This window comes from Mucor mucedo, assembly GCF_025094135.1.
Source record: "Mucor mucedo strain NRRL 3635 chromosome Unknown EV154scaffold_64, whole genome shotgun sequence".
Lineage (NCBI taxonomy): Eukaryota > Fungi > Mucoromycota > Mucoromycetes > Mucorales > Mucoraceae > Mucor > Mucor mucedo.
Window position 1 is genome coordinate 128,487 of NW_026252348.1, and position 25,638 is coordinate 154,124.

The following is a 25,638-nucleotide window of genomic DNA, read 5'->3' on the forward strand; positions in this document are numbered from 1 at the left end:
TATGATTAAAAGAAAATTTATTAAGTTAATACGGTGACCGCAACAGGGGGTCAAAAAGTGTATCTTGTTCATTACGCGTTTGGTGTTACACGATTAGGCTTTTTTTGTATCGTGCTTTCAATTGACTTACGCTTTTTTTTTTTTTTTTTTTTTTTTTTTTCACTTCTTCGCTAGTTTTAACGGACGAATAACTATCAAAACATATTCACTTTTTAAATGTCTCTATGACAAAGTATTGACATTTTTTTTGTCACATATATATTACAAATAAAATGTTTATAGTATCAAAAGCCATGGGCTTTATGTCCAAATTTTTGCCACTCAATAAATAGCCGCAACACTTTTTATTGAAATCACCCTCCTTCTTAGATTTTTCTTTCTAGTTTCCCCATTTTTTCCATCTTGTAAAGAGACAAGTTATAGGAAACAAAAGAGTGGTCAAAGGGTCATTGAAAATACCTATCAAACGCACTGGAAGAGTACTCTATGTTTGTGTGTACCGTTCCTGTACGTAATATCTATTGAGTTTAAAAAATCATTATTTATAAATCTAATATTTTTTTTCTTTCTTTTTTTCCTTTTTTCTGTTTTCTTTTTGACAAATGACCATGAAATAGTATGTATAATAATCGATACCATAATTTAACATAAAATTAATCTTTTACAGTTATGTAACTCTGTTTGATGTAGTTTATGAATAATAAATATTGTGTTTGCGTTCATGGTAGATGAACTACATTCTTTTCGAGGTAAGATTTATCGCTATAGTCACCTTCATTCCTGTTATTAATATCAATATATGTCTATAGATTTACTGTACGTTTACTGCTTGTAAATTTAGACCCGGACGACCTGTTTCTTTATTAAGGTATGATGTGTTTTTTTATCTTTTTTATACTCGTTATTAACGTTAGTTCTTATTATAGGTAAGTACCGCCCAGACGCGTTTGTCTATAACAGTTGTAACTACTAGCTCAATAAGTTGGTATGGGCGGGTTAGTTTCGTCTTTCATCTGTAAAACCAATCTGTGCGTTTATTTATTCAAACATTTGTGGCTCTTTTTTTCTTTTTCTTTTTTTTTTCAATAAAATGTCTTTTTTTTATTCAATATATGATGTCTAAATTTTTGGGTTTACAAGGGTAGCAACTCGTGAACTGAATACGTAAACTGTATTATTATCCAATAGAATTATTTGCCAAAACCATCGTTTGTAATCATCAGTATCGGTCCAAAAATGCGACCGATTTTTTATAAAATCGGTCCAATTTTTGGACCGTTACCGCCGGTCTAACTTTTTCATTTTTTTTTAAAAAATTGGACCGATAAAAAGTTTCACAGTGGATGTCATAGATTATAATAAAAGAATCATCACATTTACATAATAATGGATGATCATGTATAAATATTCATGGCTCACACTTCGCCCCATTTGTTATCATCAGAACCGTTGGTGTCTGTGCACAAGGTGATTCGCCTTGTGACGAGTAAATATTATAATACCATAAAAGTATAGTACAATCCCATAGGCGGAATATTCGGTTACTGAATATTACACGCGCTAAACTTTCTCTTTGGCATTTACGTAATGTCACCTGCGGAGATGAATTTAGATCCTCACGTACTTTTGTCTTTACTTTGTAAGGCAGGAATTACTTGATAACATATTTATTTAAACAGACATTACGTATAACATTATATCATATTCCTCTAACGCGTCACATATATTATCCGAAAGCCATCTAATCATTTAGTATAAATACCTGTAGTTTTTGCTAGTAGAATTCCCTTGTGATGTTTGAGATATTAAAAAATAGATAAAACAGAATAAAAAGAAGTAATAAGAAATGAGTCTCTATTAATCCTTTATTAAAGTTATGGAGAGAAAGTCATCGCAAAAGGGAGGACGCTTTTTATATCAAACATCTGGGAGATTGAATCCGGTAAGGAATAGGCAGTGGCTTGTTTCTATCTTCTGAAACATGGCAATTAGAATTACATGGTCTTAAGTCAATCAATACTTTCTTATATTGATTGGCACAAATTATTAAGTGAAAAATTCTCATTAGCTGACACTTCAGTAACAGATTAATGAGAATCAAAAACAACCAATAATAATTTAATTCCCAATATATAATCTGTAACAAGATTATACTGGTAATATGAGAGTACCACTCGAATATTATAATTTAACTACATTGAAGGTCATTCTATACGATATTTATTGGAGGAAATACGACATCCCTAATCTAAATTTTCTCGAAATAAAAGATATACACAGTTCTAACAGTATTTTCTTTTGTTACCTTAATTTAAATTTTTATCTCCATCCCAAACAGTTACAAGCAGTAGAACAATCTGATAAGGTTAACCGAGAACACTTGCACGGCCATTTCTTGTCTACGGAAAGTATGAAGGAAAATACGTTACTAGACAGAGCACTGTTAATCCTGTAAAGAAATGGTGGTAGGAGGGCTCTGCCTATTTAACACCTGCCAGACTTCAAATAACAGACAGTTGGTAATTGACTTTATGAACCTAAAAAATGCCGTTTTATTAATCCATATCTACACGTATAATGGGCTATCTACCACCTACCGGGCATCGATTGTCCGGGTACAATCCGGCAGGTGGTATATAAGAGAAATTACTATATAGTATAGCTCAGGTGGTATATACATATTTTCCTTTTAAACTCCCTAACTCTCTCTCTTGTTCTCTTGCGCCCGTTTCGTTGATTTCTTATTGGCTTACTGATAGACTAACAATTTATCTCTCTCATTTTCTCATAACATTTTCTCATATCAAAGCTGTTAACGTCACTCTTTTGCTGTATTTTGATTGAATGGCGTACCCCCATCTACAAGCATACGGCCCGAACTAAATTTGTTTTTGCAAAGGCCACTAAATCGTTCTTCTTTACGTTTGTTATTGAAAGGTTGACAAGATTCTGTGTTTGGTAAGTCCTGCTCTTTCTACAGCATATAATATTTACTAAAAGAACACGCAATTAGCCTTCAGAGATGGCATCAACTTTATCATTGCTGTAGCACTGTTTCAATTCCGTTTGGGGTTGCGTAAACTTCTTCGAGTTTACAGTAAAAAGACACCGTTTGATGACGCTGAAAGGCTGTCTTGAGTTGCTGTTTGGCTTCTCTTGCTTTCAACACCTTTTTCGGACAGAGTCTTTTGTATTGATACAGCAGCAGTGTCATGCAGAAGATGAAAAGCTACGGCTGGATGGTATATTGTAAAGGATGGCAGTAATCTTACACCTGGTGGTATGATTTAGATATGTATGTTAGCATAATGTAATAAAGATGTACTTGTAGTCTTTTGTGCTTGGATCAACTTTATTGTTAAGATTTGTTTATTAGCTCATATTTGTTCAATATCAATAAGACCTCGGTTAAGTCACCATATGGAATAGTTACCTTTTATAGGGCTTCAAATGCGAAATCTAATTGCAAGAAGGTGGAAGCGTTCCCAAATCTATTGAAGCTGAAGTGTTTTTTGAAACACAAAAAAACAAGCATAGCATCATACAACTCCACACAGAAAGTATTCGACACTATTCGCTCCTTTAACCATGCATTATTTCAAAACGAATAAAAGGTACCTGAAACTCTACCAAACTTAATAAAAACAGCAATAGATATATATATATATATATATTGTAAATTTTTTAATTACGTTAATAAGTGGTATTTGAGCTACGAGCTTTTTTTTACATATATCGGGCATACTTTCTACAAGCTTATGTCACACTTCATCCCCCAACAACTTCCATTCCTGATGAAGTGCATCCTCCAAATCATTCAGATTTTGAAACTGGGCTCTTTTTATATCAATTCTCTGTCCCAGGAGGCGCCACAGGTTCTCAATGGGGTTCAAATGAGGACTTTGAACGGCCCATCACTCAAAGTCTGCAATCCCAGCGTTCTCTTTCCACCGCCTTGTATATCCTCCTGTATGGCATAGGGCACCGTCTTCTTGAAAAATAAAATCATGGCCATGTTCCTCTGTCAATTGTTCAAGCCAAGGGAGAAAGTTTTGACTTAAACAATTGACATATTTCTCTTAATCGACAGGCCCTTTAAGTGTCACCAAAGGGCCCAATCCACCTGCCCAAAAACATCCTCACACCATCACCCTTCTTTCTAATAACTTTTACACTACCGTCGTTGTGCCTGAGTGCAGATCGCGACTCGTCGGACCAGATTACCTTCTTCCAGTCATCTAATATCCAATTCATCTTGTCATCGACCCATTCCCTTCGCGTTTTTTTTTTCTTTTTTTCTGACAGTCGTGATCCCTTCAGTTCGATACTTCTTTACGATCGTAGCAACGGTTGTTCTAGGAATGCCCTATTCTTTGCTGATTTGGGTACCTGTCCATTTGGCATGCTCTGCTAAGCCGCAAATGACTCCACGGTCGAAATATGAAAGTTCGTTGCTCTTTCTAAAGGCTTTATTAGTAATGTTAGTAAGTGGCATGGTGAATTGCTTAATAAAATTTGAGTAAAGAAAGAGTAGGTTTATTCATTCTTCTGGCTCAAAATGGAAGTGTCGAATACTTTGCGGAGTTGCATGAACAACGACAATAGCTGGTACAATTTATTCTCTATACAAAGCAATTCTATGAGGATACGGATATCCATATGACTATCAGTTGTTCAGCCATGCTTCATGATACTAAAAATTTATGAATGTCAAGCGAGATAGAAATGTGAAGGTGTTGTCCTGAAGTATATTTGGCCGCTTTCGGCGGCATAATATGCTTCTATAACATGTCATATAGTAATCGTTTAATTGTTCAAATGTGATCGATCTTGCCTAGTTATGCATCGTGTATGAAGCTTGTGTTGCCAACATGAAAGAATCCTCACTCGCAGTGTCCATTAAATAATTGTTCTCCACTCCGCAATCGAGGAGGAATTTGATCATTGCAAATAGAATCGAGGTGGGTTATGCTTAAAGGAGAGACCTAATGTGTGTAAAAAAAAAAAGACACATGCTACTTGAAAAATACAAGTTTGTTTAGTGCAATATAAAGGGTACGATAAGTACTAAAAAAGAAAGGGCGAAAAAAAAAAAGTCCCGGCCAATGAGGAAAAACAAAAAACGTCATATTTTTTTATATAAAAAGCAATCAACACAGAAGATTTTGATTTCTTCTTTTTTTTGCACCTGTATTTATATTATCAAATGGTTTTTCAAAAATTCAAGTTCAAGGATTCCCATCGGAAGCGCTTATTTATCAGTTATGGAAAAGATTGGTTGCTTGTGTTGATCATGGCTATTATTTTCTTTGCTATTGATTCCATTCAACCATTTCACCGAGAATTCTCTATCAATGATACATCCATCATGCATACCTATACAGTAAATGAATCTGTACCCGTTTGGTTATTGATGGTAACTCATTTTATGTGGACCTTTCTTTCTTGCTTTGTTTATCTATTAACAATATTTATCCCTACCCTGTAGTTTGTTGCAATTATTATTCCTATTATTATCATTATAATCTATGCTGGGTTCTTTCGTAGAAACTGGCTTGATTTTCATAGTGGTTTATTAGGTAAATCACTAAATTATTCAATCGGGATAAACAAACCTTTTTTTGTTAATTTTTTTTTAATTTTTTTTTTAGGCCTCGCTTTAGCTTTAACGATGACGATCATGATGACAGACGTAATTAAGGTAAGCACAATTAAGGGGTTTTAATTTCGGGGTGTACTAATACCTTTTTTTTTTTTTTTTTCATTAGATCACAGTTGGACGACCTCGACCGGATATGTTAGAAAGGTGTAAACCACCTCCGGGAATAGAAAACCCACCTTTACATTTATTAAATTACACTATATGTACAGCAGATCCTCGCTCCTATGATATGATTGATGGTTTCAAAAGTTTTCCCAGTGGTCATTCATCATGTAAGCTTAAATATACACATCTTTTCTTTGCTGATCTTACAATGAAACTGATGATCTTTTCTAGTTTCTTTTGCTGGATTAGGCTATTTGGCTTTCTACCTTGCTGGAAAAATGCATGTTTTCGATAGAGGAGGTGTAAGTGCATATATATATATATAAAGGGATTTGTGTTTGTTATACTTACATAATCTATCCACCATTATAGCACACATATAAGAGTTTTGTCTGTTGTGTTCCGTTTCTAGGAGCATTGTTGATTGCAATTTCCCGTGTGCGTGATTACCGTCACCATTGGTCCGATGTATTTGTGGGAGCGATCTTTGGCACAGTATTTGCTTATTTCTCATACCGACAGTATTTTCCTGATCTAGCCTTTGAGCATTCACATTTACCTTATCCTCCTCGTATTAAGCGACCTCAAGATATATTCCCTGAAGACGGTGATCAACCACCTGATGAAGAACAGACGGTTGGTTCAGGTGATCTACATCAATACGGCGAATGTAAGTCATAACGAATCGAAATACAATGAAAAATTTTGATCTAACTGAGTTTCTAATAGATACAAATCGGTCCACGGCAAGTCAACGTTCGATGCATTCCCATGAACAATTAAGCAGCAAACCTAGTAATGATCATCTCAATAGCCATTATCCCAAAACCAATGGACATATTAATCATGAACATGTGAACGGCAAACAGCCGAATAGAACAGATTACGCCATCAATCATATTGAAAATCAATCTACGTCTACTACTACCAATTCCTCATAATATTTGTAATATTTTAAATTTAAACAAAAAAAACTGTATATATTAAAAAAAAAAAACCTCCCGAAAGGAAACATCCTCTCTCTCTCTTTCACCCTCTTGTATATTCCCTTGTAATAAAATAAACTAAGTTATAGTGTTTGTCTGTCTCGTTGTTGATCTGTTGATGTTAATGTATCTTGTCCTACATAATCATGTTTAGAAATTCTTCTAAAGCGATCCCTACAATTTTTTTTTTTTAGAAATGTCATGATGACTTCATTTTTAAATTACATTGCTTGTGTTAAATCGTCCAGCTGGTGTTCAATTATAAAAAAAAGATGGTGTAACTCAATTTAGAAATGGGGAGATATATTTTATTCGTTGATTTCTAACCTTTTCCATCATGCTTTTTAGTACAGCCTCTTTTTTCTCGAAATTCTTGTTGGCTGAATGGGGTTGTTTCACTAAATGTGGAGGCCTATAAAAATAAGATTCAGTAACCATGCCAATATGAAACTATTATTATTATTATTTTTACTGTATATCATTGATGGCTTCTAATGATACATGATCGCTTGCTAAATCGATCTGTTTCCTTCTAATCACATCAAGTTCCCTAAATATCTGACCTGTATTTTTACCTGAATCCAAAAAGAAATTACTAGATGAGTTGGGTGTGGGTGTTGCTTTTATAGATTTGTAACTCACCGAATACTCGCATTTCACTGGTCTGATAGGCTCTATCGACATTTTTAAAGTCATTGTTTAAGCTCTTTACGATATTATCATGTTCTTCCATTTTTGTTTGACGAAATAAAAAAGAAAAAAAAAAGAAAAAGAAGGGGTGGGGGCTGGTGATCGCAAGATAAATTCTTCAAGTGCATATGATCACACAAATAAAAGAGTACACCTTTTATAAGTCACACAGAAAGACCATTTTATCTCATTATCGTGTTCATTTTCTGTCAGTTTGATAATACTGACCAGTAGCATTGATCACTGATAAACGCACATTGGTTTTTTTTTTCAAGGTCAGGCAGGCTCCTTATTCAAGAACGAACACAAATTCGCGGGATGGAAAGAAACGCGTCCCCTTAAAAAGATTCAATCAAAAAACCTCTTGAAAGCCAGTTTTTTATTTATTTATTTTTCTTCTTCTTCTTGATCATGGTGACTAATTTAGACATGGATTTAATCAAGATCTCTGAGGATGGTCATGTCACAAAGAGGATCTTGAGAGAAGGGTCAGGAACCACTCCCGAAAAGAATAATTCAGTTTGTGGTACTTTTGACTGAAATGACATATTTGATAGATGGACATTAATTTCTTTCTTTTTAGTGCACTATGAATCCTTTTTACAAGATACCAATGTCAAATTCGATTCCACTCGTGAAAGAAAAGCTGAATTCACATTCACTTTAAATTCTGGTAACGTTGTCTTGTCCTTTTTTATTATATTTCCTAACAAACAATCACAGGCAAGGTTGTTAAAGCTTGGGAACTCGCTATCCCAACAATGAAAGTGGGCGAAAAGGCCGAAATTTTCTGTACCAGCGACTATGGTAAATACTTGTGAAAAGATATCACACACGCACAGAAAGACTGATATATGTTTATACGCACACCTAGGATATGGAGATGAAGGAAGAACATATATTGTTCCACCAAAAGCCAGCTTACGATTTGAAGTAGAGTTGCTTGGTTTCTGGGAAGTAAAGTGAAGATGAGCTGAAAAAAAAAGATATATGGACGGGGTTGTGAACTGACTTAATTTTTGTGTTGAGTAGGTTGCTGGTTCAGCGGCAGAACGTATCAACTCTGCAGAAAAGAAAAAGGGAGAAGGCAATGATTTGTTCAAGAAGGGAGCTATTGAAGAAGCACTCTTTGCATATCGAAAGGCCAGAGATTATATCAAAGATTTGTGGAATTGTGAACCAGAAGAATTGGAAAAGTGTCGTTTATTGATTGTCACCATTCAACTGAATATTGCCGCTTGTCATTTAAAATTAAAAAACTATGAGTTTGCTGTCGAGGTCTGTAAAAGAGCACTGGATCGTGATTGTACCAACATCAAGGGTTATTATCGTTTGGGTCAAGCCTATCTTGAAATGGGTGATTTTGACCAAAGCATAGAATTTATCAAGTTGGGCTTAGAGGTAAAATATTCATCTTCATATACACACTCATATTCATTATTCACTAAATTCCATTTTATAGTATAAGCCAAACAGCGTAGAACTCTTGGCTCTATTATCAGTGGCCGAGAAAAAGAAACAACGTTGGTTAAATGAAAGTAAAAGGATCTATAGAAAGATGTGTGATAATTAAAAACAAAGGAAAAAAAGATAATGATGGAATCTTTACAATTTTTTTTTTATTTATTTATTTATCTACCATGCTTGGTGCATATATTTTTGAACAGCTAAAAGAGCTTGGTATCTGACTTCTTGATCTTCATGAGTCATAAGTTCCATAATACGTTGTTTAGCACCAATTTCTTGCAAGACACTATAAAAAAGAAAAATTATCGTAAATAAATATAAATCCCTTAGCCCTCATCTATTCACGACTTACTTTTTGCCTGCCTTGCTTGCAAACTTGACATAATATCCAATATCACTAGCACCAATAGCCAACACCAAGGGGTTGTTGGAAGAACTCAAAAGACGAGCAAGCATCTTGAGCAATTGGTAATTATGTTCCTCAAGCTTGTGTGCATTCTCCTTCCAAAATACATCAGATCGATGAGGAGGAGACCATTCTAACTTGCCAGTCTCTACTTCAGAAGCATATTGTTCAAAAGTACTACACAAAAAAAAAAAAGGTCATTAGAACATGTTCGGATTATGTATCTAACAATAGGGGGATGTATTTACGTAAGACTTTGGAAATCTTCTTGTAATCTTTCCTTAACAAAATTAATGTCTTCCAAAATATCGGAATCAGACCACTTTCGAGAACTCAAGTTCTCGGTGAATGGCAATAATCGAGAAACCAACATGGCTGCCAAATTCTGAGCAGGTGCCTTTGCAACAAGATTCTACGCTAGAATAGTCAATACACATATTGTCAGTTAAATACAATATGTCCCTTACTCTCAAAGTAGCAATAGATACACGGATCACCTTTTCTTTGACAGCAGACTTGGCAACTTCAACTAACAATGGAATAACATCATACTTCCTATACGACGGGAGAAAGTAAGAAAAAAAAATAAGTTAAACTTTGATCATGACGTATTCCTCCAAAAAAAAAAAACTTACTCATTGATACCGGCAGCGATATCCTTTTCAAAAGTAAGAAGCCATAAGCAAAAAATAATTTGGTATTGAATTTGAGGTGTGGAGGCTGATTTGTTGACATAAAGACGATGAACCAACCTAATAAAAACAAATAAACAAAACAAAAAGTCATGAGTATGAACACATATATATAAAGTCATTTCCTTCTCCCCTCCCCCCTTACTCTTTGATGGCATTTTGAGTATTCCAAACAGGTAAACGATATGCTTGTACACGTAACAAGGATTCTAATTCTTGAATAACCAAGTTTACAATATCGGGAGAAGAACTGTTTAACTTTTTAGTGATCCAAGTATACAAAGCATCGAGAGAAACGTGAGTAGGTGATGGAGCGGAACTGTAAATAATAATAAAAAAAAAAGGGTTAAGCTTTTTGTTTATGTGTATATAAAAAGGGATAATGTTTTTACCAAGCAAGCATGGTCAAGACTTTAGATGCTTGAAGTGCCATAAACTCATCTTCGGACTCGAGCACTTTGAAAAAGGGACCGAAAGGGTAGTTTTGATCTCCCTTTGATGTAGCATGGAAATAACTAGCGTTGGCATCATTGGCTGTTGTTGAAAAATTTAAGATTGAGTTTCATTCAGACATACAATGGACATGTGTCCTCTTACCAGAAAGGATATCGTCTGTCATTAAACAGACATATTGAATGGTATCAGGTCTCGACAAGTTTTCTAACAAGTACAAGATGAGGGAAGCATAAGTATGTCCCTTTTCATTCATGGCAGCTTGAATGACATTGGCGGGTTGTTTGTCAATGGCCTTGATAAGCTCCACTTGCTCATGAGATAATAAGCTTGCGCGTTCATAACCCTACATTGTATTGTATTTTTTTAGTTTTTAGCTTTTTCTGCTTCGCGCGTTTAATGTTTATTTCCACCATCTCACCTCCCAAAGAATAGGCTTTTGTCTGATAAGAGACGCCTTCTTTTCCAAATAGGCGTTGGATACGAGAACAAGAGGTACTTCGGGTACTTGGTCTTCCATGGCCTGTATTATTATAAAAAAATTTGTAGTAAGGGAAAATAAGAGATTTAAAGGCGGGCCTTTTTACTTTTTTTTTTATGAAACTGGATAGATCCGAAACTGTTCGTTCTTGCTATGCACACTACAACTCACCTTCGTGACGTAATTTTTCACTGTTGTGCAAATACAGTGCTTTTTGTTGCTAAGGGAACTCTTACTTACGGGTGGGACTTTGATCATTTGGTCTAAGATTTGCGGAATATGCCCCTCCTAACCATATTGCCTTGGGGAATATCATTATATTATTTTTCCACGCTATGGTTAAGCTGCTATATCATATGGTGTCGTATTAATTTGGGTAGAGCCCTCAAGACCTAGTATTTATATCATGTTTCTGAGATTTCCGATTTGTTGATTGTAGTAATAAAAAATTGAGTAGATACATTTAGAAAACTGGCAGTAAGGATGAAATAAGTCCTCATATTGATATTTAACAACAATTGAATTTGGATAGATTAAAATCGCATCTGAACAACCCCGTCTATCTAAATAGACTGGCAAAAATAGTCATTTGCCAATAAATCTAAGTGTAATCATATTATGTTTTGCTAGCAATAATTTAAATAGCCTCAAAAACTCATTGTTTAAAAAACTGAATCTGAGTGCATTTCAGATCCATAATCAGCGTTTTCCTACTTTCGGGTGTTTGGCTCAAGATCAAGCACAACATCGAGACTGCTTGCCAAACGATATACCACCGCAGATGATTTGATTTAAAGAAGACGTTTTAGAACATATTGAGATGTATGTGATAGAGAGTTGGGTCACCGTTTTAGTACCTTTACAAGTTTTGTATCCGAACATCATTTATTATAGTGTCTGATTTTTTTTACAGTGTTTTTTGTTTCTTTGTTACTGCCGTCCCTTTTTTTAATGCTTTGTTTGAAATTTTAAATGCATATACTCTATTTTGCTTGCGACATGCTAATCAAAGCAGCTTGTGATCTTAAAATCTATATAAAAAAAAGAGGATATTGTTTTAGTTGATAAAGCCGAATAATTTTTCATCTTAATTATTACCTCTAAAGCTTGCTTAACTTCCAAATGACGACGAGCTTCATCTAACCAATCAAGGGATAAACGCTTGGGCCAGCCGGACAATTGGTTGATTTCTCTAGCAGCACTTTCCAAATCTTTATCAGTGTTGAGATAGTGTTCAGCACGAGCCAATCTGGATTCAATATCATCACCGGCAACAAGACCCTTCTTTGTGAACATAACACTACTTAATACAATGGAGAGAAGATGAGAGATCATGTTGGCATCTTGCTCAGGTATCAGGGAAGCGCGACGAACTTCACGAGCGACTGTTTCAAAACGTTCAGCGAGCTTAGCGATGGAAGTAACACCATGTTGAGCAACGTGTTGTTGAATACTGGAAGCAACTAATTGGATTAATTCATCGGTTTGACGTTCACCAAGCTTGGCAAAGGGAGTCTTTGCTGAGAGGCGCTTCAAAGTAGCTAACTCTAATTCGAATTGACCTTGTTCACCACAGAGAGCTGCTCTCTTCAATGCATCAATAGCGGCGATCAATTGATGTGCTTTACGTGTGTCATCTAAAAGTTCGGCATCTGCAAAAGCTAATTTTTCAAAATCGGATTGTTTGGAAGCGACAGCCTCAATTTGAGACAAACGACCTCCACGCTCTCCCTCTACTTGATCTTGTACTTGTTTGACATAGTCGGCTTGGATCTCAATGGCCTTGTTCTTCAATTCCTTTTCAAGTTGACCCAAGAAATGTTGACGTTGAGAGGTCAATTCCTTGTTACGGATGGCTTCGAATTGTTTCTTTAACTCAGCAGCATCAGAAGCAATATCAGATTCCACTTGTTGGACATGAGAGGCGATATTGGCATCAGCTGTTTCATTGGCCTTTTGGACCTTGACAGCTACATCTTGACGATGAGATTCAACACGCTTTTCGGCACCCTCAAGCTCCTTTTGAAGCGCCTTGACTTCTTCTTGAGCCTTGGAAGATTCTTGCTTAATTAAAGCAAATGCCTTATCCAGACTTTGAATATCACGTGTAGCAAAATCGACAAGACGCTTGGCATGGCCGGACATACCAGCTTCATTCAACATTTGAACAAGACCAGACACGGTCTTTGCGAAATCATTCAAAGCATCTTCTTCAGATTTTTCAAAGGTAGGTAAAGGTGTAGTTTCGGTGCTGTGAATGATGTTGGAAAAGAGAGCTTCAGGCTTTCTGTTCTTGAGACGGAAACGGTTGTTGGCAGAGGGAGAAGGACCTTTACCAACAACAACAGGCTCGGTTTCAGAGCCTCGTAATTGAGTAATGGTGTCGGATACATATTCATACCAATCTTGGGCTGTTTCTGTGGCCCCAGAGGCCAATTGACTGATGGTCTCGGTTTGACTGGCGGTCTTTTCCTTGAGTGCCTTGGCTTGATTCAAGTAATGTTGAATGGTGTCATCGGCAGCCCAATCTTCCAACACATCCAAAAACTTTTCGCCACCGGGGACGTACGTGGTGTAAGTATCGTAAAAGGCTTCGTTCTTTAAAGCAAGATAGGTAGCGCTGGAATAAGCGGTACCTGTAAGTAAAGTGAACCAAAAAAGTTTCTTTCCAATACTGCTGCCTTTGTTGGTTTGAACACTTTGTTCGGTGCTGTAGGATCGTTTCACCTGTTAAGAAAAAGAAAACATTAATTTCCTTTTTGGAAAAGAGTTATTTGCCAAAGTAAAATGATCTTACTGCAGAAAGACAGTTGGTTTTACCAACTGTGAAACGAGCTGTAGATCGAATGGCAGATGCTCCTCTCAACATTTTCTTTTATAAATGAACAATAAAATGTATTTCACCAGGGCAGATATTTTAAAAAGAAATGAACCTGGAAACTAAACCCCGCTCAAAGCATGATTAAACTATCGTTTTCATGACGTCAGCAAAGTGCTCTTGCTGATTTATATTGTCAACATTGTGTATAAAACGATAGATAGTTGGATGAGATTATCAAACAAGAAAAAAGAGGCAGAAACGTTTATTTGAGTCATTGATGTTCAGAGAAATTTTCTCGGTATTCTGTGCCAGAAAACTGATTTGATCCTTTTGTATAATCGGTGTTCATTTGCGGCAGGTGCTACTCACAGTGTTTGGTAAATATTTTGCATACACATGTCTTATCACATATCAGATATTTGGTAGGCTTTACTAGGTTTGTCTGGAAAACGATCCTGTATAGATTTTTTGAAAAGTAGTAAAACGTGTATATTGTGTTATTATATATTATCGTATGAATACAGAACTAGTACAAAGGGACTTGTCTCTCCAGCAGTAGGTAAATTGTTATCTACCACAAAGGTTTAAAAAAAAATCAGAAAAAAAATGTGTCTATGGATAAAAATCGTTAACCGAAAAGTGTAAAACTTTGGATATAAAATTCTAAAACCTGAACCGTAGTAATAAAACTAACCCTAATTCGCACGATTATTTAATATGGTGGGGAGTTGACTACATTATAGTCAAGGAAGGAATATAAAAGAACGATTTATTAAGCCTTCGGTTAAATAAAATCTCTATACAACAACTTCGAGCTTTTGGATGCGTGGCTGTTTAAGATACTATCCGAATCAAATTGGCTTCGTTTTTTTCAGATCTCTTCATACAGCGTTCATGATAAAAGTAACTGAGCTCCTTCAGCTCATCCAGCTTCATTATAGATCCTGGCAATTTCTTGTAGAGATAAGGAATTTAAAAGCCCATGATCCCAAAGATGATTTTTAGACCCTTATTATGCTCGGCGCAACCATACTATTGAAGAGATCCTATGTCACATTATATGGTTGCATAGCAAGTTTAGACCAAATGCAAAATGAACTTAATTTTTTTTTTTTTTGATTAGTGAACTAATAATCTCTGAAAACAGTGTATAGTGTACATTTAATTATAAACAAGTATGATATAAATATATCTTTAATCTGATCTACACATATTGCGGTGTTTCTCTTTTCTCAGAAGGATAAATTTTCTAGACGTCATTAGGAACAATCATTTTTTTGGCTTTACGCCCATTCATCTTTATAATAAATGAGTGTTTCTTTTATAACAAGTGTTTAGCTTTCTCAAAGTCTCGCTATAATATGCTTTGCGACAGGGGGATGAAATATTCTCGAATTTCCTTAAAATTAAACAATGACCGGTTTAAATCAGGACATGCTAAATTAAGCGTTCCTTTCACCCCGCTTTTTTTAAAAAGGTCATTGATTGTTATGTAAAGCTACTAGAAGACACATATACATATCCATCATGGTTCCTATTACCTGTTTGCATAATAGATAAAACCGATGATAAAGAGGCACCTTCTAGCTAATTTTGTGCGAGAAGTGTAACACGTTGTTTTTTTTTCTCTGCTAAAAAGTCGATCTGGGCGGCGCCCGTGTATTTGTCCCTGTCATTTTTTGTTTTTTTCTTTTTTTATATACAGGTATGAAGTTTCAGGAACCGCTCTATTATATTCTTTCTCCCTTTTTAGCTTTGTTCCGAGTGATTGACATCATTTTTTTTTTATCTTTTGTGCAACATTAGACATCTAGGCCTCATTTTTATCAACCTCTGCATTACCACGCACTTTATGTGCATTACATCTCCTAATCATCATCTTTTGCCCCCCTTATTAAGCAGGAGCAAGTTCATTTTTGGTTTTTACACTGATAATGCAAATGGATTATGAAATGAGAAATCAATTTTGTCAGCTCACTCCTCAATCAAGCCAATCAGCAAAGGTTTTGTTCTGTTCCCGGCAACGAAAAAAAAAAAAAAAAGAATCTTAAACTGATTTCTATTTATAACGTACGTTCATATAGTGAAGCTGGGAAATATTGGTCGTTTTTTGCTTAACTGACTGATTTCGGCATTTTTCAATTTGACATGTGCTTGCTTTTTTTTTATATGTCAGGATGTCTCTTTATTAACGCGTTGTCGAGTTCTAGAAGGGTCCATAACTCATAATCCGTCTCTTGCAAGTATTCACAGATGAATATAGGTCATATCATTGCTAAGTTTATATCTTGAAGAAAGAAAACACTCACCTATCAAAGAGAAATATTTTATGTTATCGTTAATAAGACAACTTCACAGGCTAAATAGAATCCTGTGCAGGAGGAAAATACACAATCGCCTTTCAAATGTACCGTACTGTCGACTTTGAGGTCGGTTGATAACTTCATTTGAAGAAATGCGTTTATACAATGGAGGAAAAACACAGACTATGCCCATTCGAACAATTGATAAAGCATCGTGCGTTTAAAAGACACAAGCACCTTTGTTGCAGAACCGTCACAGTGGGGCTTTCAATGTCAAAAGAGGAAATTTGATACATAAGTCGAGACCTATGTTTACATTGCATATATAGACCATAAAAAAAGATGGTGATATATATATATATATATATATATATAAATAAGTATATGTATATGTATATGTAAACAGATAGTAAACTATATCTGACATCACCTTATTGTAATTGCTTGTGTGACAAGCGGGTGAGCGTGCGTGCGAGTGGGATCTAGTGTGGTATATTTATAGCAACACAACAATAATGCAAGAAAGGAGCGAATGAATAAAACACGTGTGATATTTATTGGGAGAGGGGAATATAGTAGAAAGAAGATCGACAAGGTAAGGGGAAAAGAACATTTTACTTTGACCAGCCAATGCCACCTTTCACCCAGGTACCATCCATCAAGACAAATTGAGCCAATGTGTTCGCAATGGAAAGATACGGGGTGGGGTTATAATGAGAAGCTTTGACAATGGAAGCTAGTGCCAAAATAGATTTAGGTTCAGCCGATTGAACGATAGTGGAGATACAGTCTTCCCACTTCATGAAACCGGTTGTCTGTTTGTGTACAACAAGTGCAGGTCTTCCTTGTACAACAAATGTACAGAGCATTGATAAAAATAGTAAATCCACCAAATCTTGATCGTTTTCCGAACGGATCAATCGTTTGACTGCAAATACGGCATCCATCATCTGTCCACCCGCCATGAACCAATCTAAATCAATGACATTTTCTTGCGGTTGACGTGATGCATGCTGTGTTAATCTGGTAGCTGTTTCTAATAGAGATTCAAGTTGTTCTGTCATATCACCCGGAGAAGAAGTAGACCATGTATGCATGTATGTCTTTATCAGGTCGGACTTACTCTTGATCAAGAGCTTTACTGCTGAATGAAAAGTATTGTTTCCTTCCATTTTGCCATCGAAGCGTTGATCGGAACTAATATAATCAAATAGGATAGTGTTTGCTGTACATGTGCTTTTGGATGTGTTTGTCTGATGCTGACAATAGTCTAGAATGCTACCGACGTCTAAATAAGAGGTAGCATAATACGCTAATGCTTGTGTGATAATTAATGGTAAATCATGCTCGATGCCAAAGGCTAGTTGAACCAGTGGTTGTAATTGTGAACCGAGAGATTTCGGAATAGAATAAAAATATCTGTTCAACGTTTCCTCTAATCCCAAAATAGACAATTGATTATCAAAGAATACCAAGTAATCGCCATACAGACTAAATAATAATAAAAGGTCAGCTGAGTTTTTAATACTCTTTGTTACTATTTTTACCTCCAATTTCCGAGAAACTCTTCCCAATTAGTTTGATCGATTCTATTGGAAATTCGAATGGGTTGTGCATCTTGCCTAGCCTTTCCATAAGCGAGCGTGAGCTGTTCCTGGGAAGCTAATATAATTTTTAGATGAATAAACAAAAAGCATTCTTTTTTATATATAAAAAAACAATCAAACTTACCACCTAATTGATGTAATTCCACTAAAATTCGAATCATGTTGTTTGGGCGATCTCTTTTCTCCATGTGATAGAGCAAATGATTTTCTTGTACAATATCAAGTAAAAGAGACCGATTTAATTGGAGATCTTCGTGACTATCTGAAGATGACTCAAATGCCTGTTGATGAGGTGGAATAGACTGGCGTAACATTTTTTTCTTCTGAAAAATAAATAGTAGATAATAAAAAGGCACACCAATTTAAAAAAAAATAAGGCTGTATTTATATTAAAAAAAAAAAAAAGTCACTTGGCGTAACCTGCTATTCTTATCTCTTTCTAATGCAAGGGATGAAAAAAGATAAAAAAAAACGCAACTTTTTTTTTTTGACCCTGCTTGCATAATAAATGATAAAAAATGTGTGGTATTTATTTTAGTTTTAAACAATTAATGCTTGGGTGCTTCAACAACCAAGTGTTCACCATTGGTATACATTTGACTGATGGCGGCTTGACGTTTGACAATGGCTAAATCTTGCTCGGCTTTGGCAATGAAACTAGCGATTTTATCTTTGGAGGTTTCCGTCATGTTGCTACGGAAAGCATCTCTTGAACGACGCACAGTGTAATCTCTGAAATTGTAGGAAGAAAACTTGTGACCGTGACGAATGAAATTACGGTAAAGTGAAAGGACTTTAGTTGATGTAGCAGTTGACATTCTTCTTTTTGTTTAAAAATTAAAGGGATGGATTACAAATACAAAATATTTTTCTTTCTTTTCAACTGTATACAATATTTTGGCCAATCACATATCGATAAATAAAACATGGTCACTTACTGATGGAGTTTTTTTTTTTTTTTTTTTTTCTTTTTCAATCTTTCAGCTAAACAGGTATAAGGAGATAACACCTTTGAGTTACCACGTTTCTCTTCCCATTAATCTTATGAAAAAAAAAAAAATCTATGTAACAAATGTTCCGAAAACAAAGAAATTGGGCCGCCTTCCTTGTAATATTTTATTGCAAAACAGACATACTCAAAAACAAAGAGGAAAGAGAGCCAATGATTTCTACAGCATGAATAAACACCTAAATAAGAAAAATGCTTTTCATCTCTCTGTGATCATAGGAAATAAATCGGATAAAAGATAACACAAAAGTGACTCAAAAAAAAAAAAAAAAAAAAAAAAAATTGGTAAAACCCAACGAATAAAAGTTTTTTTCGGTTTATTTCATTGAAAATGTATATTCCCTCTTCTTTGGATTTCTCTTTACTTTCCATATAATTTTTTTTTTTTTTTTTTTTTTTTTGTACATAGCTCCCTTTTTTATGAAAAAAGAAGAAAGAAAAAAATTACATGGAAAGCACAAGCTTAAATAATAAAGCAAGGGAAAATACGCTCCTTTTAACAAAACCCTCGCCTCATTCAAATGCCATCAAAGTAGCGATAATGAAACAATGTCTAGCCAAGAAGAGACGCCAACAGCAACTACATAATGCCCATGTAGGGGGCTTACCTTCACCGCCGGTCGAACGAGAAGAACCTGAAGAGGAAACCAAGGTAACGCCGGAACCCCCAGTGGTTGCCGTGCCCACCAGTTTTGAAATACGAGCCAAGATCCAGCGATTAACAGATGAGAAACACCGGTTGTTTCAAATGCTTCGACAATTAATGTTGCAAGAAGAATTGCAAAAAAAGAAACAACAACAACAACAACAACAACAACAACAACAGCAACAACAACAGCAACAACAACAACAGCAGAAACAGAAACAGCAGCAGAAACAACAGCAACAAAAAAAGAAGAGTAGGTGGGCTCCTCCTTCTTCTTCAGACAACAATCAATCCTCATATTTTTATCCTCGACCACGATATCAACCCTATGTAAGTCTTTTCCTTAATTCATGTGTGACAAAAAAAAACCGAGACTAATTAAAATTTAGCAACAGCAACGACCCCACTATTCCGTATCACGAACTCCTTTCTCTGGATGAAACGCTCCTTTTTAATTATTAATACAGTGCGGCTGGTAAATATTGTCACTTTGTGAAAAATAAATATCGCTAAGCCGAAAACAAATGTCAGTTATGGATTTCTAGTTGCCAGTTTGAGCAAAAGTAATTATCGCTTTCAAAAACCATATTTCCCATTTCCAAAAACCATAATGTCCACTTAGGTAGATATGGTTGTCAATTTCAAAAAAAAAAAAAATCGCGCATTTGCAGCTCTCATTAAAAGTAATCAGCGGTTTTTTATAGCAGTATGTTAGTTACAATACGGAGTAAATATACGAAGATGTGAGTTATATGATAGCAACTGATTGTTTGCCACTAGGAGGAACTACAAAAGCCATACATATCACTAACTTATGACATGAATTAACGATACACCTTTACCTTTGACACTAGTCCTTTACAATGACTTGACCATCTCTGAAAAAAGCAATGCCATAGTTTTTTAAAGAAAACATTTTTTTTTTTTTACCTGCAAATCTGATATGCATGACGTACTAGCTCCAAACAAGTAGTACGATCCAAAGATGATCAAGTTGTATCCTTATAAAATATTCCTCTTCGGAGTCAGCAAAAATCAGTGCGTCCGTATGAAGCCACACAGCCGTGCCTCACAGATCAATGTGTTGCGGTTAAATGCTGTCATTTTATACGCCCCTGTTCCCTTTCCATTTTACGAATCCATATTGCTATGCTACTGACTTATGATCTATTCATTTTTTTTCTAGGTATTCAATCATACTGGAAAGAGTAATCAAGAACGGTACATATGTACAAAAAAATCGCAAAGAAACAAAAAGACCTGTTTAATGTGTATATTGCAAGTTCTCTCAAAAAACGGAGTAAAATATATGTCATTGGCCCTGTCAGGATCGAGAGAACGTACTTCAATCTTACGTAATAACATTAGCCAAATGGTAATGATCAGTTTTTTCCTGCATTTGCTATTTGGCTCATGTTATTACGTAGGATTGAAGTACTTCATTGGGATTTAGACAACTATAAAATCGATAGACTGGCGCTTGAAAGACAAAGCAAGTCAACGGTAATAAATATATGGCGAGAAACTGCAATCGGCTCATGTTTTTCGAAATCTTGAGCATGTATAAGCAATACTTTGTACGAGAAAGACGCGTTGAATTACCCATGCCTAAAAATCAAATCTTTTGCTGTCCTCCTTGCCAGCTGTACTTTTTTGGTGCCAGGCTAATATTGATCTTGCCGAGTGAATTCTTTCTTCACATTTGAAAAAGCTGTACTCTGTTACTTTCATAGTATGTTTGTCATACACTATATAGCTGATATTCTGCTATAAAATCGCTAGTTACTTTTAATAAGAACTTCAAATGCGTTTTATTTTATTTTTTTGAAATGGACAACGCCTTCATATGCCTTGTTTTTGGCTAAACACTTAGTCTTCTAATATTTTTTTTAAAAAAACGAGATACAATAGTAACCTATCAGTTGTCTCCATCAGACAGTTTTCTTTGTCTTCTTCGCATTGTCCAAGCTGGCCTTCATTCATATCTAGGTGCCCATTTTCTCGTTCCATTCCTGATCAAAGACAGAGAATTTTAGTGACAGAAATTCACATTCTTTTTCGTATAATTTGACACCCAGGGTCAACGCTGTTTAAGAAACTTTCATCATGAAATTTCTTGGGATGGATGACTTAAAAATGTTTATCTCAATTGATTAATATGATCGTCTGAAAGTGTAAGGATAATTTAATGAATATTAATTAAATAAAAAAATTATATTCTTTTTTTTTTGAAAAAACAGATGTATAAAAAGGGCATGTGTATAAATAAAAGGGCATAAGAAGGGTTCTAAATCTAATTCATATGTTATCTAAAGGTTTGGGCATATATAAGGTTTTCTTGTTTTTTTTTTGGTTTTGCTTTTTTTGGTTTTCGGGGGGGTTTTTTTTTTCTTTCTTTCTACATAGGCTTTTTAGCTATCCAGCAATTGAATCGAGAGAAACCATTGTATTCTTCAAATTCAGTCATAACTTCTTGTACTGCTAAATCATAATCTTCGGGTGTAATTCCCCATTTTGACACATAAAAGTTTTTTCGGTTTCGAAGAAATGCTTTTTGGATTTCTTTATTGATAAATCCAAACTGCTTGAGTTCTAAAAATGTGTTAGCCTCCATTTTTTTAAAATAAATAAATAAATACAAGTGTAACAAGACACTCACCAGAATCTTGGGGCCATTCGCCAATGGGTATATCAAGCGTACGATGATCCAATTCACCAAAACCAATTGAGAAAAGGTCCTTTTCAATTACTTCAGTAAACGCAAAATCAAGCCCTGATTCCGTACATTGATTCTGATAAAATTCATCAAATGCTCTCTGAACAGGTCCAGGATTATGATGCCATAAGTCTGCCTCTAATAACTCAATGGTGCCTCCAGGTTTAAGCACACGGAGCATCTCTCCCAACACATGACTCCATTGACTCTTCTGAATACTACCGCCCATGGCACGCTGGAATATACTATATAAAAAAATTAGTTTCTGTAAAACTAATTTGCCCCCATTGTCATTACTTTACTAATCAACGGATCCGGATTCTAATGGCCATGTTTCAGTAATATCGGCCTCAAGGTAATTGAGATTTTTAGGCTTGCCTTGCTGTTCTGCGGGTGGACGCAAATCCAGGCCAATGATTTTACAATGCGTTTGTTCTGAGGCCATTTCCAGTGCCCAGATACCATTCCCTGTACCCACATCCACAATTGTCATACCTTCTTCAATCTCACCCCAAGCGTTTGATTTACGTGCACTTTTCAAGAGATAATGCTAGATTACCCTTTTTTTTTTAGCTCTTCTTTTCATTGTTCTTTTTTTCCATTGTGAAAAAATTATTACCTGTCTTTGGAGCCGATCGTATTCTCGAAAGTCTTCTTGGACAAGACTCTTTTTACGACCGGAGAAGAATTCGGTGATGGATTGTCTTCTTGATTTGGGTTGTGAGTGTGGCGGTGTAGGCAAAGCAGCAGCAGCAGCAGCTACGGCAGCGGCTTGGTTTTTTTCGTCGATCCAGTCGTAATTCGCTTGCATGCTTTTGGTGGCTGCCATGACAAGAGAGGAATGAGATCGACCGCCTAAAGTAATGGTGCTTCTTCTGCGATTACTTTTGGATCGTCGTTCTTTTCTCTCTTTTGTCTTTTCAATAACTTTACTTGCTTGATTCCCCATGTTTAGTAAAGTTTTTTTTTTTTTTTGTACGTTGTGTGTGGTGTGTGTGAAAAGATAAAAAAAAAAATCTTTTTTTTTTGTAGTTTTATCCCCTTTCTAATTGATTAAATTGTAGTTTTTTATGTCTTTTTTATATTATCAGAATAAAAAAAAAAAAAGAAAAAAAAGAATAATAAAAAAGGCTTTATATATTATCGGAATAAACCAATCCGGATAATGTTGCACAAAACGGGGGTTGTAATATTATTGATAATATTTGTTTTACCCGACCATTTGTTTCCATGGCAATGAGAAAGTGTTGGGTGGGGGGTGAGTTGGGTGAGGGGGCGTAACCATGCTTATGTAATTCAGGTACATCATGATCCCATTACTACTAACTTTTTTTTTTAGTTTAATAAGGTTATGACAACAATCTTGGTTTATACTTTTTCTTTTACAGATAAAATAACGAAAACAATTAAATCAGCTGCAGGTATAATTTTTTTTTTAAAAAAAATTTTTTTTTTACTACAATATCCATACATTCCAAACCGGTCCGAGAAAAGGAAATTCTCCACAAATAAGAGCCAACAAAGGCAATTAAAAAAGCTGATTACACAACGTGGCATTGAATGACCGACTTTTTCGTTCCATCCCAAAAAAAGATTTATTTTTTTAAATTATGAAGTTTTTTGATTGAATAAACTGACTAGAACATCCTTGTATTGTGCTTGCCACGTGTTGTCTTTATACTCTGAAATGACTTGACTGCGCAAAGTTATTAATTTTTCTGGATTTTTCACAAACAATTCCTAAAAAAAAAAAAATTTATAATATAATTAAAAAACGTGGTCAACAAAAGAAAACAAAATGTTTTGAATTACCATAAATTGTTCGGCTAAATCTTGACTGTTCTCGAAAATAAGGCCGTTTTGACCATCTAGCACCAACTCATCCAGGCTAAAAAAACATATTTTAAAAAAATATGGAACTATCCCTTTTCCCTTTTTTTTTTCTTACCATGAGAATTGAATGGCACAGACAGGCAGTCCACATCCAAACATGTCAACGATTTTCATTGGCAGATCCATGCCACTTGAACTGGTATGTAACGAAACACCTAGGTCTGCACTACCTAATAACATGGGATAATCTGCTGTTTCTAACCATGCTGTAATAATACGTGTCTTGACTAGCGTCATTTGCTTTATTTTCTCCTCATAAAACTTTTTCTGGGGTCCCTTTCCGGTAATCACAAACAAGAGACGAGGATCAGAAGGTTTGGCCTGTGCCTCATATAACTCGATCGCCTTCAAAAGCACACTAAAATCTTCATCTTCCGTCCAAGAGGTAGAAGACACAATTAATTTGGGTCGATCCTCTCTCCACATTAAAAATCCTTCGTCATCAGCGTCCGTTAAAAGTGTTCCTAATTTGGGATTATTGAATTTTCCCAGAAATTCCTTCCCATTGGGACTTTCCAAAACCGTCTTTTGGATCACGCCCAGCGAAAATGTAAATTGACGGTGAATTTGGTCCACAGTCAATCTCTTGAAATCCGACTGCGGCTTATCTTTGAGTGTCAAGATCTTGCCATTCACCTTCCAATTGTCTTTTAATTCCGCATGCATCTTGTCTGTGACCGTCAAATGCGCATATGCCTTCTGCCCATATTTCTGTTCGTACCATTTTGCAAGTCGTACCACCTTGTGGTCCATGCCCAATTTCATACCGAGAATGGAGTAGCCAAAATTGTGCCAGTCGATAATTACCCAGGCCTTGCGAATCACACCCACAATACGCGCAATCATGAGCGTAGGAATGGACGGTGGGTTCTACTCTTTAAGAATTAGCCAGGAACTTATTTTTAAGCATTTACACACACATACAAAAAAAACCACTTACTTGGACAATGATGAAATCAGGGCGCTGACTGATACATCCCATCAACCAGAACAATTGCAGTGATAAAAAGATAGCCTTGAACGGAGCCCACAATAAATAACATACTTTAGGGCTTCCTTCAGGTACAGACCAAGCTTGACGAATACGACGTACACGAATGTACCGATTTACATTAATTCTTGCACCAGGATTCGTTTCTTTAAGAGCATCATGTTAGCATGGTTTTTTTTTTTTTTTTTTTCCCATTGCAAACTTACCGGCGTAGCCAATGAGGTCAACAGTGCAGCCGGAATCAGCTAATGAAGTGGCATGGTATCGCATACGAGGTGAGCAGCCAATATCGCCCAAGACCACGACTTGCACCATAAGTCTTTTGCGAACACCATTGGCACCTGTGGTGTCAAAAACGTACATGCCCAACAATCGGCCAAATAACACATAAGAACATAACAAGGCCATTAACAACCCGGTAGCCGTCATGCCCATATTCTCCAGAGGTTCCCACATTTTTCTGAAATTGTAGAAGAGAGAGAAAGTGTGTGAAAATTAAAGCAACACGAAAATTTAATTGAAAAGTTTAAACTGGGCACGAAAAAACGTAGAAAAAAAAACTTCCTTTATTTTGAGAGGAGAGGACATAGAAAATAAAGAAGAGATTTCTTTAACAAAAAAAAAAAAAATTTGTAAAAAAAAGAGACAGAGAGCGAATTTTAAATGTAATTAGTTTGTGTTATAGAGAAGAGATGTGTGTGTGGGGGCAT

General features: G+C 35.6%; 11 protein-coding genes across 11 annotated transcripts; 4 read left to right on the top strand and 7 right to left on the bottom strand.

Annotated features, from left to right (window-relative positions):
* Positions 1-1,587: 1,587 nt before the first annotated feature.
* EV154DRAFT_482815 (uncharacterized protein) lies at positions 1,588-2,455 on the top strand (the record flags this gene model as incomplete). The annotated part of the gene is made up of 2 exons (XM_051598525.1): positions 1,588-1,639; positions 2,148-2,455. The coding sequence occupies 2 exons, from the start codon at positions 1,588-1,590 to the stop codon at positions 2,453-2,455; spliced, it is 360 nt and encodes a 119-aa protein (XP_051456217.1).
* A 2,751-nt stretch (positions 2,456-5,206) lies between these two features.
* EV154DRAFT_423289 (phosphatidic acid phosphatase type 2/haloperoxidase) lies at positions 5,207-6,448 on the top strand (the record flags this gene model as incomplete). Its single annotated transcript, XM_051596127.1, has 6 exons — positions 5,207-5,416; positions 5,489-5,579; positions 5,652-5,701; positions 5,769-5,934; positions 5,999-6,069; positions 6,140-6,448. The coding sequence occupies 6 exons, from the start codon at positions 5,207-5,209 to the stop codon at positions 6,446-6,448; spliced, it is 897 nt and encodes a 298-aa protein (XP_051456218.1).
* A 363-nt stretch (positions 6,449-6,811) lies between these two features.
* On the bottom strand, positions 6,812-7,670 carry EV154DRAFT_270026 (uncharacterized protein). The gene is made up of 4 exons (XM_051594699.1): positions 7,396-7,670; positions 7,226-7,328; positions 7,081-7,165; positions 6,812-6,927 (listed from the first exon to the last, which is right to left on the bottom strand). The coding sequence occupies exons 1-4, from the start codon at positions 7,484-7,486 to the stop codon at positions 6,916-6,918; spliced, it is 291 nt and encodes a 96-aa protein (XP_051456219.1). The 5' UTR covers positions 7,487-7,670; the 3' UTR covers positions 6,812-6,915.
* On the top strand, positions 7,444-9,132 carry EV154DRAFT_513445 (uncharacterized protein). The gene is made up of 6 exons (XM_051602028.1): positions 7,444-7,969; positions 8,027-8,116; positions 8,167-8,250; positions 8,318-8,400; positions 8,476-8,844; positions 8,906-9,132. Exons 1-6 carry the CDS (start codon positions 7,855-7,857, stop codon positions 9,014-9,016), a joined length of 852 nt encoding a protein of 283 aa, XP_051456220.1. The 5' UTR covers positions 7,444-7,854; the 3' UTR covers positions 9,017-9,132.
* EV154DRAFT_513447 (armadillo-type protein) lies at positions 9,035-11,027 on the bottom strand. The gene is made up of 9 exons (XM_051602029.1): positions 10,883-11,027; positions 10,606-10,807; positions 10,401-10,542; positions 10,154-10,327; positions 9,952-10,068; positions 9,784-9,871; positions 9,565-9,728; positions 9,263-9,493; positions 9,035-9,196 (listed from the first exon to the last, which is right to left on the bottom strand). The coding sequence occupies exons 1-9, from the start codon at positions 10,979-10,981 to the stop codon at positions 9,079-9,081; spliced, it is 1,335 nt and encodes a 444-aa protein (XP_051456221.1). The 5' UTR covers positions 10,982-11,027; the 3' UTR covers positions 9,035-9,078.
* Positions 11,028-11,453: 426 nt separating this feature from the next.
* Positions 11,454-13,859, bottom strand: EV154DRAFT_269982 (mitochondrial inner membrane protein-domain-containing protein). Its single transcript, XM_051594698.1, has 3 exons — positions 13,740-13,859; positions 12,041-13,669; positions 11,454-11,973 (listed from the first exon to the last, which is right to left on the bottom strand). Exons 1-3 carry the CDS (start codon positions 13,809-13,811, stop codon positions 11,926-11,928), a joined length of 1,749 nt encoding a protein of 582 aa, XP_051456222.1. The 5' UTR covers positions 13,812-13,859; the 3' UTR covers positions 11,454-11,925.
* A 2,727-nt stretch (positions 13,860-16,586) lies between these two features.
* On the bottom strand, positions 16,587-18,037 carry EV154DRAFT_270223 (uncharacterized protein). The gene is made up of 3 exons (XM_051594700.1): positions 17,798-18,037; positions 17,614-17,728; positions 16,587-17,557 (listed from the first exon to the last, which is right to left on the bottom strand). The coding sequence occupies exons 1-3, from the start codon at positions 17,985-17,987 to the stop codon at positions 16,681-16,683; spliced, it is 1,182 nt and encodes a 393-aa protein (XP_051456223.1). The 5' UTR covers positions 17,988-18,037; the 3' UTR covers positions 16,587-16,680.
* On the bottom strand, positions 18,011-18,801 carry EV154DRAFT_513457 (uncharacterized protein). The gene has a single exon (XM_051602030.1). It carries the CDS (start codon positions 18,489-18,491, stop codon positions 18,222-18,224), a length of 270 nt encoding a protein of 89 aa, XP_051456224.1. The 5' UTR covers positions 18,492-18,801; the 3' UTR covers positions 18,011-18,221.
* A 259-nt stretch (positions 18,802-19,060) lies between these two features.
* EV154DRAFT_513460 (uncharacterized protein) lies at positions 19,061-20,205 on the top strand. Its single transcript, XM_051602031.1, has 4 exons — positions 19,061-19,658; positions 19,718-19,950; positions 20,020-20,034; positions 20,109-20,205. Exons 1-2 carry the CDS (start codon positions 19,131-19,133, stop codon positions 19,766-19,768), a joined length of 579 nt encoding a protein of 192 aa, XP_051456225.1. The 5' UTR covers positions 19,061-19,130; the 3' UTR covers positions 19,769-19,950; positions 20,020-20,034; positions 20,109-20,205.
* A 1,521-nt stretch (positions 20,206-21,726) lies between these two features.
* On the bottom strand, positions 21,727-22,537 carry EV154DRAFT_538719 (S-adenosyl-L-methionine-dependent methyltransferase; the record flags this gene model as incomplete). Its single annotated transcript, XM_051604300.1, has 3 exons — positions 21,727-21,920; positions 21,988-22,289; positions 22,347-22,537. The coding sequence occupies 3 exons, from the start codon at positions 22,535-22,537 to the stop codon at positions 21,727-21,729; spliced, it is 687 nt and encodes a 228-aa protein (XP_051456226.1).
* A 974-nt stretch (positions 22,538-23,511) lies between these two features.
* EV154DRAFT_513534 (glycosyl transferases group 1-domain-containing protein) lies at positions 23,512-25,514 on the bottom strand. The gene is made up of 4 exons (XM_051602032.1): positions 25,135-25,514; positions 24,878-25,074; positions 23,857-24,807; positions 23,512-23,784 (listed from the first exon to the last, which is right to left on the bottom strand). Exons 1-3 carry the CDS (start codon positions 25,382-25,384, stop codon positions 23,989-23,991), a joined length of 1,266 nt encoding a protein of 421 aa, XP_051456227.1. The 5' UTR covers positions 25,385-25,514; the 3' UTR covers positions 23,512-23,784; positions 23,857-23,988.
* Between the last annotated feature and the right edge of the window lie 124 nt (positions 25,515-25,638).